This window comes from Sardina pilchardus, chromosome 21 (assembly GCF_963854185.1).
Source record: "Sardina pilchardus chromosome 21, fSarPil1.1, whole genome shotgun sequence".
NCBI lineage: Eukaryota > Metazoa > Chordata > Actinopteri > Clupeiformes > Clupeidae > Sardina > Sardina pilchardus.
The window spans coordinates 10,753,087-10,765,586 of NC_085014.1; the positions used below are offsets into that span (position 1 = coordinate 10,753,087).

A 12,500-nucleotide genomic window follows, 5' to 3' on the forward strand; every position below is an offset into this window, starting at 1 on the left:
TGTCATTGAAACTGGTGAAGCTTGACATAATAATGATAGCATAATAAGAAGTGTTTTTTAAATCATTTGCATATGAGGGCTTACTCTGTAAAAAGATATCTAGATGTTTATAGGCTCAAGACTTAACAGCAAGCAATGGTTCATACTCTTTTGTATGAATCACTTTAATTAAGAACAATGGCAAAATTAGACTGTTGTTATGGTGTGCATGCCATATGTCATCAAACTGCCCTAACCGTTTCAAATCTAGAAATGTTCTCAGATGCTTTCTGATCAATTCTTGTCTTTTAATCATGTACTCTGTGTTTTTTAATTAGGTCTACTTTACTTTTAAAAGTTATTTTTACAACTATTTTTGTGTTTCCTTTTATGCTTTTATTTACAACTAATGACTATTCTTTGCTTAATTTATCTAAAGCACATTGAGTTGTCTCTGTGCACTATCTGATATTATATATCATATCATATCATATAATACTATACTGGTATATTGAATTCTGTTCAAATAAAAACAATTGAGAAACACTGTAACAGTCTGTGAAGTGAGTAGTATGTTTGTGTTAATGTAAAGATTGTGATCTAAATTATACTCAAACTCTCTGTATTTTGACAGTTGTTTGTTCCATGATGTCAGTCATGTTTATCCCTCACTTAGAAAACCATGCCATGTTTTCAGTGTAACAGCATATCAAATTGACATGACAGCATGAGAGAGGGAGCGAGAGAGAGAGAGAGAGGGAGAGAGAGAGAGAGAGAGAGAGAGAGAGAGAGAGAGAGAGAGAGAGAGAGAGACCCATAACAAAACCTAAGAAAAAAAAGGCAGTCACTTTCAAGCATATCAGGTTATAATAAGTATATAGCCTTTTGCTCTCGCGTTGCACTTTGGCCTCCCTATTCTTTCTCTTAGCCCATATTCAGTTCTGTGGTGGCCTCGTTCAGCCTGATTCAGTAGAGAGAGAGGAAGCCAATATAGGCCTACGCACACAAACAAGCTGCACAGAACATCAGAGCAGGCAAAGGAGAGGGACTGAAGAATGAAGATGCATCATACAAGGTGAGGTGCTGGAGATGCTTAAAGGGACACTTCACCGATCAGCATTAAGCTTTGTATCTTTAGAAAACCATGTCATGCTTTTGAATGGTCGTGCATCATTCCCTCAGATTTCCTTGAGATGGGAGAAATACGGATTTCAGTTAAACCCATGAATAGGACTTCCTGCTTTCAATTATGTAAAATGATGATTTTTACATCATTGAAAGCAGGAAGTCCAACATTAAAATCCGTATTTCTCCCATCTTAATGCTAATCAGTGAAGTGTCCCTTTAAGTGTGCAGTGATATCTGTGGCTAGCAAAATATGATGTGAGAAAGAGGATGGGAAAGACAGCGCTGATATTGTGTTGCTTGGATTGATATCTAGAATCTCTATTGATGTCTACGGAGTGTGATATGGTCTACTGTAAACTGTGTTGTGGTGGCGAATCACAGATTTTATTGTTTCATCTTAGAGTAATTGCTAGGCTAACATTTTTATACCACTGTGCATTCATTGTAACCATGGTAACAAAGCCGATATTGCACAATTACTCATCTGATTGATAGATAACAGTATAATACATTTTTAGATTTTTTTTTACTTTTTATCAGATTTTATGGAACAAGCAGTGCTATTTCAAACTAACACTCAAATATGTTATTTATTTTTAACACATGTTTGTAATAAGTGTGTGCTAAGTGTAAGAAGTGTATTGTTTTTATTTATGGACCTTCAAATATTCTTAAAATTATGATTATGACCTGAAGTGCAAAACACGTGTTTTCTGAGGTAACCTGAAAAGAAAAAAACAGGTCAGTGTTGGTGGGCCTAATATCTGTGATTCCCCTTCCAGCTCAAGGACAATGAGGCTGCCTCTGCTTGTGTATCAGCTTGCCCTGATTCTGCACGCCACGGCCCTGAATGGGTGGGATGTTTGTCCCAGCCATCCAACCTTCAGAGAGCCAGGTCAGTGTAAGACTCCACTTCCACAACCACTTCCCATTCCTCAGCGAACTCACCTTTCCATTCCCGCGAACCTAAGACATGGGGAATGGGACCACCCTGACACCTGAGAGGCGTCTCCTTTCTTCTCCCTGAGGCATTGAGTGTCCGAGAGTGTAATGTTAGCAAAAAGAGATCCTGTTGTGGCTTCTTTCCTTTATGTTCATATTGGGGAGTTTTTTTTTGAGAATGTAGTGAGTGATCAGCTCACAGTGTGTGTGTGTGTGTGTTTCCTTTTTCATTACAGCCAACAGTGACATCACGGTTGTGTGTGGCACGGCGGGAATGGACCTGGAAATCCTCCTCTGTCCGCTGTACTTTGGGGGCTACAACGAGTCCCTGGTGGCCCTCAACGGCCATTTTGACAAGGCCGCATGCCAAGGCATCCCTGACTACAACGCTGACCCACCAGTGGTGAAGTTTAACTTCACCATGGCAGACGATTCTCTCAATGCATGCACCAACAAAGTGACGGTATGAAATATGACAGAGTTAGATAGGCAGACAGGTACAATAAGATAGATAGATAGACAGATATTCAACAGGTAGATTGTTGTGTGCCTGTGCATGAATACACTATATTGCCAAAAGTATTTGCTCACCTGCCTTGACTCACATATGAACTTTAGTCATATCCCAATTGTAATCCATAGGGTTTAGTATGACGCTGGTCCACCCTTTGCAGCTATAACAGCTTCAACTCTTCTGGGAAGGCTATCCACAAAGTTTAGGAGTGTGTTTATGGGAATTTCTGATCATTTTTTCAGAAGCGCATTTGTGAGGTCACACACTGTTGTTGGATAAGGAGACTGGCTCTCCGAGTCTCCGACTGAGTCTCCGCTCTAATTCATCCCAAAGGTGTTCTATGTTCTTACAAGGGTTCTCACGTGTGTTCTTGACGGAACAGATCACAGAGGAAACGGGCACTGGCGTGTTCTCAGACTACTCGAAGGTCCAGTACGTTAACATCTCTGGGGTAATCAACACCCAGGATCTTAGTGGTGCCACCATCGTCTATCGCCAAGAGCTGATGTACCTGTACTCCTGCAAGTACCCGCTCCAATACCTCACCAACAAAACAGAAGCCAGTGTGTAAGTTACAGTAGATGCCCTCTTCAGTATCTCACAAATAAAACAGAGGCCAATGTATACATTAGTTAGGCCAATTTAAGAGTCAAGATCATTTTTATGCAGTCATATGACCACAATGTATGGGAAGCAACTCAATCAGTAGAATTGGATATCACCTGTAGTTAGGACAGAATAAAAATGTTCTGCAGTTGTGATAAGCTTCTTGTTTTTTTGTGACAGGTCTGGAGTGAGTTTGGCAATCAAAGACAACAACGGTAGCTTCGTCAGCACCTTGAGCATGCGTCTGTTTCAGGTAATGCCTCAGAAGATGTCTCAAGGATTCAAGGAATTCTTATTGTCGTACCAGTTCACATTTACATGTTTGTGGTTCGAAATTAGTACTCAGGACCCGGTATGAAGCCATAGAATAATAGTAAAAAGAAAAATAATAGTAAAAAGAAAAATAATAGTAAAAAGAAAAGTAATAGTAAAAAGAAAACAACAATGTCTGCCTCCGTGAGCGAGCCCTTGAGCCCTGAGGAGATGTGCCTGTGGAAGCCCTGATGCTGAATAATTGAAGTGAACTCTTCTCTCTTCCGCAGGACGTCTCCTACACTTCCCCTCTGCGTGTGCCGTCCAGCGGCCTTACGCTGAAAACACGCATCTTTGTGGAAGTCAGGGCCACCAATCTCACACAAAGGTATTGCGGATGACCCAGGAGCCCATTAAAAACTCATGCTAAATGCCCATACTCAGATAACAGATATACTTTTTCAGCCATTTGTGTCGATGACCTGGTGTTTTTACATTCTTGCCGTGTCTGTTGAGCAATATGGGGACACACATAGTCAGGCAACATGATAATACTTACTAAACATAAGCAACACATAAGCAACAGGCTACTCATAGACTAGGCAGCTGGTAGTCGTGAGGAGATGATTGCTAAACGTGATAAAAATAAAAAAAAAATGAGCTTGAATGCGCTGCACTGCTGACTGCTCCTTTAAATATCAGGTTTCATATGCTCAAAAATGAATTAAATCATAACACACATGGAGTATTACACTGTTCTGTCTAAAAAAGATTGATATTTTGTGGAATAGGAAGAATAGATTTGTTTTGTTTCTAACACATTTTGGACCTGATGTATGTTTGTGAGACAGCGTAGCATTACTGTAATTATCGTTATCGTTTACCTAAAAAGCATCCCCCTCTCCGTTGCGCAGGTTTAACGTGCTTCTGGATCGATGCTATGCCACCACGAGCCCTTTCCCACTCAACAGCACCTACTACGACCTCTTTGTTGGGTGAGTCCTCACTCTGCATGCCTCCACTCGACAGTGTAAACACACCATGTGACGTCGATTCTAAGCCATAGCCCTCAAGGTCACAGAGGTCGCAGTAGAGCCGCATCTGTCTGTGTTGTGGTTTGTCACACCTGGCGGTGTCCTGTTCCAGGTGTAACCACGACATACAGACGGTCATGGGTATCAACGGCGACTCCCAGAAGGCTCGCTTTTCCTTCGAGGCGTTCCGCTTCGTGCAGGACTCGAACAACACCGTGTCCACCTACTACGTGCACTGTGCCACTCGGCTGTGTGAGCACTCCTTCTGCAGCACTCTACAACAGGTACGTCCAGTCTGAGCACTCCTCCTGCAGTACTCTACAACAGGTGCATCCAGTGTGAGCACTACTCCTGCAGTATTCTACAACAGGTACAGTTCGTCCAGTGTGAGCACTACTCCTGCAGTACTCTACAACAGGTACGTCCAGTGTGAGCACTACTCCTGCAGTAGTGTAGAAAGTGTAGAAGCAGGTGCGCACATCTGAATATTTAAAAGTAGGTGCTGGACTCAAAAAGCAACAGTAAAAAGGACAAAAAAGTCTGCAGATTAAAGCTCCAATATTTTTTCTTTTCATTCACCACATGTGACATTTCGGGACACACTGCCCTTCCTCAGACATGTCAGTGTGTCCCGAAACGTCACATGTGGTGAGCAAAAAGAAAACAATATTGGAGCTTTAGTCTGCAGACTTTTTTGTCCTTTTTACTAGGCCTTGTATCAGGAGCAGCCATCACACTCCAACTGAGGCATGCAAGTAATGACTGAAAACATAAAGGATTTCAACCCCCACGGTTTTGACCAAACCAATTCAAATCGCTCTTTTGTTGTCGCCTGACTTGACATCCAGACGCATAGCCTGAAGTTTGCGGTTGTGCTGTTTGTTAGCCTAAAGCGAGAGGAACCACTTAACATAACATAAAGCATGTCAGTCCCTTCGGTTTTGACCAAACAAATTAAAATTGCTCTTTTGTTGTCACCTGACTTGACACCCAGACTCCTAACTTGATTGTTGTGGTGATGGTATAAGCCTAAAGAGACAGAAACCACTTAACATGGAAGGAGAGAGAAAACATTACAGCCTATGCTATTAAACTATCAAATTAAAATGGCTGTTTTGTTGTCACCTGACTTGACACCCAGGATCTAACCTGATTGCTGTGCTGGTGGAAATTAGCTTAAGAGAGACTCCACTTAGCAAGATCACTATGTGGGTTGAGCCCATTTAGACCTATTTATATTAATTGCCTTGTTGCTGGTGAGTACATTGTATTACATAGATCAGACAGAAGGCAACACATTTGCCGTGCATTTGCAATGCATTCATTGTAGTCATCCAAATCTCTGCTGTCTGTTAGCATGATATATTTATATAATATTATATGGCGGTGCTTATATAATGTGGTGGTTAGAGATCTGTGGCCTTCCATAGGAAACAATGGAACAATGAAAACACGGGAACAATGGAACTCTGTGCTTAGTGTTCACTGTAAAGCTGACCTGGATAAGAGTCATTGGCTACATAAGAAATTATGTCATGTAAAAGAGCCTTATTCTATATAAAGCATACATTAATTGATTCAGTGAATTCAACGATGTGGTCATGCTCAAAGTGTGTGTGTGTGTGTGTGTGTGTGTGTGTGTGTGTGTGTGTGTGTGTGTTTTCTCCACCCGTTTCCAGAACTGCTCAGACGGCTCGGGGGGGTTACGGAGGAGGAGGCGGGAGGTCACTTCTGTGAGTGACACGGCCACGGTCACCTCAGGCCCAATTACCACCAGAAGTAACAATGGTGAGCGCGAACCTCTCATTTCACTTAACAAATGACCGGGCGAGGTCAAAGGTCGGAGGTCAAAGGCAGTGGGCAGGAGCTGCTATACATGCTGGAGCCGTAGGAAGAATATTACAATAATAATAATAATGGCGGTAATTATGCTCCGTGACTGTCCCTCTATCAGCACAGGGTCCTTGGAGTCACTTTACATTTCCTAACTTTTCCAAATGTGTACTAGCGTACAGAGAGATGGAAGTTCAGAAATGGGGATGATGTGAGTCTGTTTCTACGAAATAAAGTGGGACTCACAAAACAACACTGGCTCAGCTGAGCATAAAACTATATATTAGACATTTTTAGTGTTGTAAAGGTCAATTTGTTATTCTGCTGTCAACAAATAAAAAATAGTCAGGTGCAAGACAAAAGATAAATGTTCCATATTAAACAAGCCTTAAAAAATGCCTTGCTGGAGGGGCAGTGGAGGAACTTCTCAGCAATGTCCCTCGCCATTTTTGCACATCATGTTTCAGGTGATTTTAATGCTTGTTAACATTTATTAGGGTCTGAAATGTGCAATAAAATGGCAGAAATAGTGTGCAAGAATGCTGACAATTTGCGAAGAATATTGTGAAATGATATGATCCTCTTATCCTTCAAAAACATATGATCAAGGTATGTGAAAGCTGATGGATACACCAGTAGCTGTAAAAGGCTTATTTAGCTTATACTAACTACATTACTAACACAATGTTATAGTCCAGAGCAGACCATACGACTCAAGCAATTCAAACACTGCTATAATAGTGCCTTTTAGTGTGAGTTATGTTCTCAAATGTGCCTTTTATCTCACACAGGTGGAGCAGAGGAACATAGCGGAGGTACAGTATCTATATTCTCACTCAGACTAACAAACATCTTATAGTCACACTCTTGAAAAAACTGTTGTTGTTTTTTGAATGTGCTATACAAATAACTTGACATTGACATTGACATTGACATTAAAAAAAAACTTAAACAAATCTCTAAAACACTTATGTGATACACATTCAAGTTTTGAATGTATCATTTTCTTTCTTATTACTGATGCTATACATTTTGTGTACTCTATACGTGTGTGTATAACTGTACATACTTGACAGGCGACGTGCTAGAGAAGAGTGAAGCCTTTTGTCCTCTTGTCTTAGGTTCTGATGGCAACCAAACGGTGTTGGGAGTGGTCACAGCCGCAGTTCTCATGGGAATCTTCTGCATCGCCACCATCGCAGCCATATTCTACAAGATCCACTACTCAAGAACAGCAGCCACAGACAAGACTATCCTCCACCACTGAGAGAGAGAAAGAGAGAGAGAGAGAAAGAGAGAGAGAGAGAGAGAGAGAGAGAGAGAGAGCCAAGATGGCATCCAGTTTCTTCCTGTAGAGAAACAGGCTCTGACGCTAACATCATAATTAATCACGCCATGTCAGAGCTGAAGAACCTTTAGTTTGTGGTCATTCCAAATACTCTTATGCTTACTCCTATAATAGTATTCATATTATTTTTTTGAGTATATGTTTGCGAGCAGAACACTTTGTTGTTGTTTATTCATAGCAGAAGTTGTTTTTGTTTATGCAGCTCTTGATACGTGAATGTGTTTTGATCTGCTTTGTTTTCCTCATTCAAGTCCGCACACAATATATTCCTTTCTCTTTTTCTGAACCGAAGGTTGTCAGGTTGTGAGCATTAAGGGTTGTTTTGTTTTTATTAATAGGAATAAATAAACGGCTCCTTTTTGCTTTGGATCATTTTCATCATATTTGAAAGTGTTGAGATAAATCTTAGTCATCACCTCAATCGTTTCAGCATAAATTTTCTCACAAATCAAAGGATGGCTAATTGCCCTGCAACACTGCAGTGTGTGTGTGTGTGTGTGTGTGTGTGTGTGTGTGTGTGTGTGTGTGTGTGTGTGTTTTCGCGTGTTTTCGCGTGTGTTTGTGCGCCTCTAAAACTAGACTCGGCCTCTGTTGTTAGCGTTAGCCGCTCATTCCCGCCCAGCCACCTGTAGTCTCCCGTTAGAGGGAGAGCAATCTGTGACCCCTGGGTTTGTCATGTAAAGAGAGGTCATTTGCGCTCCCCCGGAGTAAACAAACATCGCAGGCCATCACAATTAGTCCAGACACACACACACACACACACACACACACACACACACACGCACACACACACATTTAGACACACACACGCACACAGAGACTCTGATGGTGTGTCCTGCGGCTAGTTAATGGCACTGCACTACAGATGGCTGCATTACCACAGATGTGGCGGCTGCTTTTTGATGGTCCGCAGAGAGAAGGCATAATCCAGCCACTGAACAACAGTGTCTCGTATTTGCTTTCTCTCTCTCTCTCTCTCTCTCTCTCTCTCTCTCTCACTCCCCCTGTCTTTTCCTCTCTTGCTGCTTAATTATGCAGTAAAGTGAAACTCGTCCATTCTGCAGCAAAGTGAAATGTTCCCACAGTCTGCTTTTAGAATTCATCATTTGCTTAAGTGTTTTGCTGACGTTGAAAGCAGCTGTGTTCTCTGTGTGTGTGTGTGTGTGTGTGTGTGTGTGTGTGTGTGTGTGTGTGTGTGTGTGTGTGTGTGTGTGTACTACTGTAGAGAGTGAGTTTTCATTGGTGTGTAGAGGTATAGCCTAAGCCTTTTCTCCAGGGTTGGTAAGCACACTTTTTGTATGTACCTGTGTACCCTGTGCTTAAGTGAGAGTTGCCTAGCTGCTACTTCATCTCTAAAAGGCCAGCCATGAATCACATTTTTAGTCCTACATTTAGAATTCAAAATGGTAATGGTTATGTTTTCACAGAATGTTAAGTTTTCGCATAATCAAAAAACGCTTATGCCCAAAATACCTACTCAAATGAACTAGCGAGCCTGGTCTTTCTAAAAACAAAGAAAGGTTTGCTTCTGCAGTTAAGCGTAGATCTGGTGCAACCAGGCCAGGACAGATCAAGTATGAGTGTGTGTGTGTGTCTCTGTGTGTCTCTGTGTGTGTGTGTGTGTGTGTGTGTGTGTGTGTGTGTGTGTGTGTGTGTGTGTGTGTGTGTAACCAGGCCAGGACAGATAAAGTATGAGAGGAAGAGGGATGGCGGTGCAACTCAGATATCTTCTAAATTTTTATTTAGAAGGTGCAAAACATTGACTAACGTTTCAACATTATCTTCATCAGTCCTGGCCCAACTTTAATTCTACACATAAACTCTACCCCTGAACTAGACCACTGCATTTGTGTGCATATCGCTGCTTGCTTTCTAATTCTGTCAGAAAAGGATGCTGCTTTTGCCTTCAAGATTGGTGTTTGTCATCATCTGAAACTCAATGCCCTCCACAACTCAATATCATGGGCTGTGTCTCAGACCTCAGATCAATCTGTGCTGCTTTATTGAAAGGAACAAAGCGAAACCACAAGCTGCCATTAGGTGAGATGACTGTAGTGGATGGGTGCCGTCGGTGAGCTACATGTAGACCTTGAGGAAATTGTGAGTCCTGTCTTGCCACTTCTGAGGATACTAGTGTATTGCAGCCTATTTCTGAGGTGTAAACATGAGCTGGGGAAGTGTTGTGAAGTAAACTTATGATACAGTATTTATCTGGGTTACAAATGAAAAAAGAACTTAAAAACATGGCATAAACTCTTGGTTTCTATTGTTTGCTTTGGGCCATCTTCACTTCTGATTCACATTCACAATCACAATCAGTGATGGTATACGTAAACACTGGAAGCTTCCTCTGGCCTTAGCTTGGTTGACCTTTATAACTTTGCCCACATGACCTAGAGGACATACATACTTAAAACACTAAAATGTTCTTAATCAAAATGCTATTGAATGGAAATCAAATTACAATTACAATGAATTATGAACTGAAACATGAAACTGAAACTGAAATATTAATATGGCTCCTACAGTTATTATAAATGTTAGATTAGACCAAAATAATATAAATCATTAAAGTAGATTGAATGAATCAGGTGTCTTGTTTGAAATGCAAACGGTAGCTCATAATAACAAAACTAACTAATCACATTTTTAAGACACTTTATTAAAAAAGGCATCTGAACTTTCTATTTCACAGTCATTCAGCAGTTGCTGCCCTCCAAATTAAGCTCATGTGTATTCTGCTTCAGAACTCCTCTCATGTGTTCCATTTGATTGGACCATTTATGAGAAACTCAATGTGACACAATTATGAAAGGCACCGCTCTAAATTAATTTGCAACTAGACACCCAAGCCAAATACTTCAATAACATTTGGGGACCTTTTTTTTCATCCCTGTAAAAAAAGAAAAAGAAAAAAAAGGAGTATGTTTCGAACCATTTCTAGAGCTTTTTTGTGCATTTGGAGACCAGGAAGACAGGTTTCTGATTAGATGAAGATTTAACTAATTGGGCTAAACTCCACATACCGTGAGCTGAAGATTGGCTGACTCCCAAACAAACATTTGTAAGGTCAATATTTAACTTTCAAATGTTAATATGAATACTTGTTTTTGTAATGATTGGAGACAACAGCGCTATACCCAATTCAAATAGGCATGTTTAAGAAGATTACATTAAATCTGAGACTGCTGCCTTTAGTGATCATAAAACATTTCTCTTCTCTTCGTATAGACCCTGAGTAAGGTGTCCAAAGAATAACCGCATTACCTGTTTGCTCAATTGCATAGGCAAGTCACTTTCCATCTATGCATGTGTGCATGTACGTATGTAAGAGTTATTTTTGTTGTCGGCTTTGTGTTTGTCTGTGTGTGTGTTGACATTCACCTGGTGAACAGAACCCCTGCATGTGGTAAGCCTGAGTATGTCTTTGTCTGGCAGGCTTGCTGTGCGTATGTATACAGACGTGCGTGTGTGTGTGTGCGTGTGTGCGTGTGTGTGTGCCTGTGTGTGTGTGTGTGTGTGTGTGTGTGTGTGTGTGTGTGTGTGTGTGTGTCTGTGTGTGTGTGTGTGTGTGTGTGTGTGTGTGTATCAGAGGAGGGGGGCCATCTGGGGAAGGCTGCAGACCATTAAGGAAATTGATGAAAATCTCGGCGGTGCTCTCCGCTCCCCGGCAGGCTGACGTCAGTGGCTGCGTCACGGGCAGCCCTCTGCCACGTTCCCAGAGGCCCCGGCCACGCCAAGGGTCTCACAATTACCCTGCATCATCGCTCTCAAACACTCGCCCCTCGCCCCCTCGCTCACTCAGCCACCCCCCTCAGCACACACACACACACACACACACACACACACACACACACACACACACTTTCATCTTTATCTCTGTATCTCTCCTTTGGCTCAATGTCTCCTCTAAGTGTCCTCTCTATTCCTTTTTTGTCCTCATTTTGGTGCATTTCCTTCCACAGCCTCTTCATGCTTAATCTCCTCTACTCTGTCCTACACCCCCCTGCCCCCCCCCCCCCATTTCTCTCTTTCTCCTTCTCTCTGTCCTCCCCCTCTCTCCAATTACTGTTCTTTTGCCACTTGATGCTCTTGATCCTCTCTTTCTCTACAAAGTTCCTCGTGCCTGTGAGCTATGGGCTAACACGAGGTTTCGCAGGTCTCTCGTTTAAACTGATTGAATTTGATTTAATTTTCACTACCGTTTTCCCATCTTTCATCCCTCCCTCTCTCTCCCCCTCTCTCCCTCTCTCTCTCTCTCTCTCTCTGTCTAACTGTGTTTCTCTCTAACTGTCTCTCTCTCTTCCTTTCCACCTACCTCACTGCCATTTAGTCTCTGTTTTTTTCCACCAGCTTCTCTTTATTCATGCATGAGTATGAGTTTCTGACTGCCTATGTGCTTGACTGTGTTAATGTGTGTGTGTGTGTGTGTGTGTGTGTGTGTGTGTGTGTGAGAGAGAGAGAGAGAGAGAGAGAGAGAGAGGGAGAGAGAGAGAGTTTATGTTTTTTCTTGTGTGTGTGTGCAAGCACAATTGACTATGCAAATTTGCATGTGTGTATGCATGTGGCGTGTGTGTGTGTGTGTGTGTGTGTGTGTGTGTGTGTGTGTGTGTTTTCATGACTATTTACTGCTCCTTGACTGTCATTGCATCACCATGGTAACCCAGTATGGACAACCTTGTCAAGGCTCTGTGGTGTGTTTGTGTGTGTGTGTGTGTGTGTGTGTGTGTGTGTGTGTGTGTGTGTGTGTGTGTGTGTGTGTGTATGTGTGTGTGTGCCTAAGTATGTTTGTGTGTTTATGCATTATGACACGTTGCACATCTCTCTCTCTCTCTCTCTCCCTCTCTCTCTCTCTCTCTCTCTC

At 42.0% G+C, this 12,500-nt stretch overlaps 1 protein-coding gene across 1 annotated transcript; it reads left to right on the plus strand.

Moving 5' to 3' along the window:
- Positions 1 to 2,323: 2,323 nt before the first annotated feature.
- On the plus strand, positions 2,324 to 7,555 carry LOC134068541 (zona pellucida-like domain-containing protein 1). Its single transcript, XM_062524223.1, has 9 exons — positions 2,324 to 2,512; positions 2,946 to 3,130; positions 3,350 to 3,422; positions 3,712 to 3,809; positions 4,336 to 4,416; positions 4,568 to 4,739; positions 6,135 to 6,243; positions 7,080 to 7,103; positions 7,410 to 7,555. The coding sequence occupies exons 1-9, from the start codon at positions 2,324 to 2,326 to the stop codon at positions 7,553 to 7,555; spliced, it is 1,077 nt and encodes a 358-aa protein (XP_062380207.1).
- The last annotated feature ends 4,945 nt before the right edge of the window (positions 7,556 to 12,500 follow it).

What these genes read in the sequence shown, in the direction of transcription:
- LOC134068541 (XM_062524223.1), top strand. Translation starts at nt 2,324, where the DNA reads ATGGACCTGGAAATCCTCCTCTGTCCGCTGTACTTTGGGGGCTACAAC. An exon ending in CATGCACCAACAAAGTGACG is followed by an intron (nt 2,513 to 2,945) that starts GTATGAAATATG and finishes TTGACGGAACAG; the next exon opens with ATCACAGAGGAAACGGGCAC. An exon ending in AGCAGAGGAACATAGCGGAG is followed by an intron (nt 7,104 to 7,409) that starts GTACAGTATCTA and finishes CTCTTGTCTTAG; the next exon opens with GTTCTGATGGCAACCAAACG.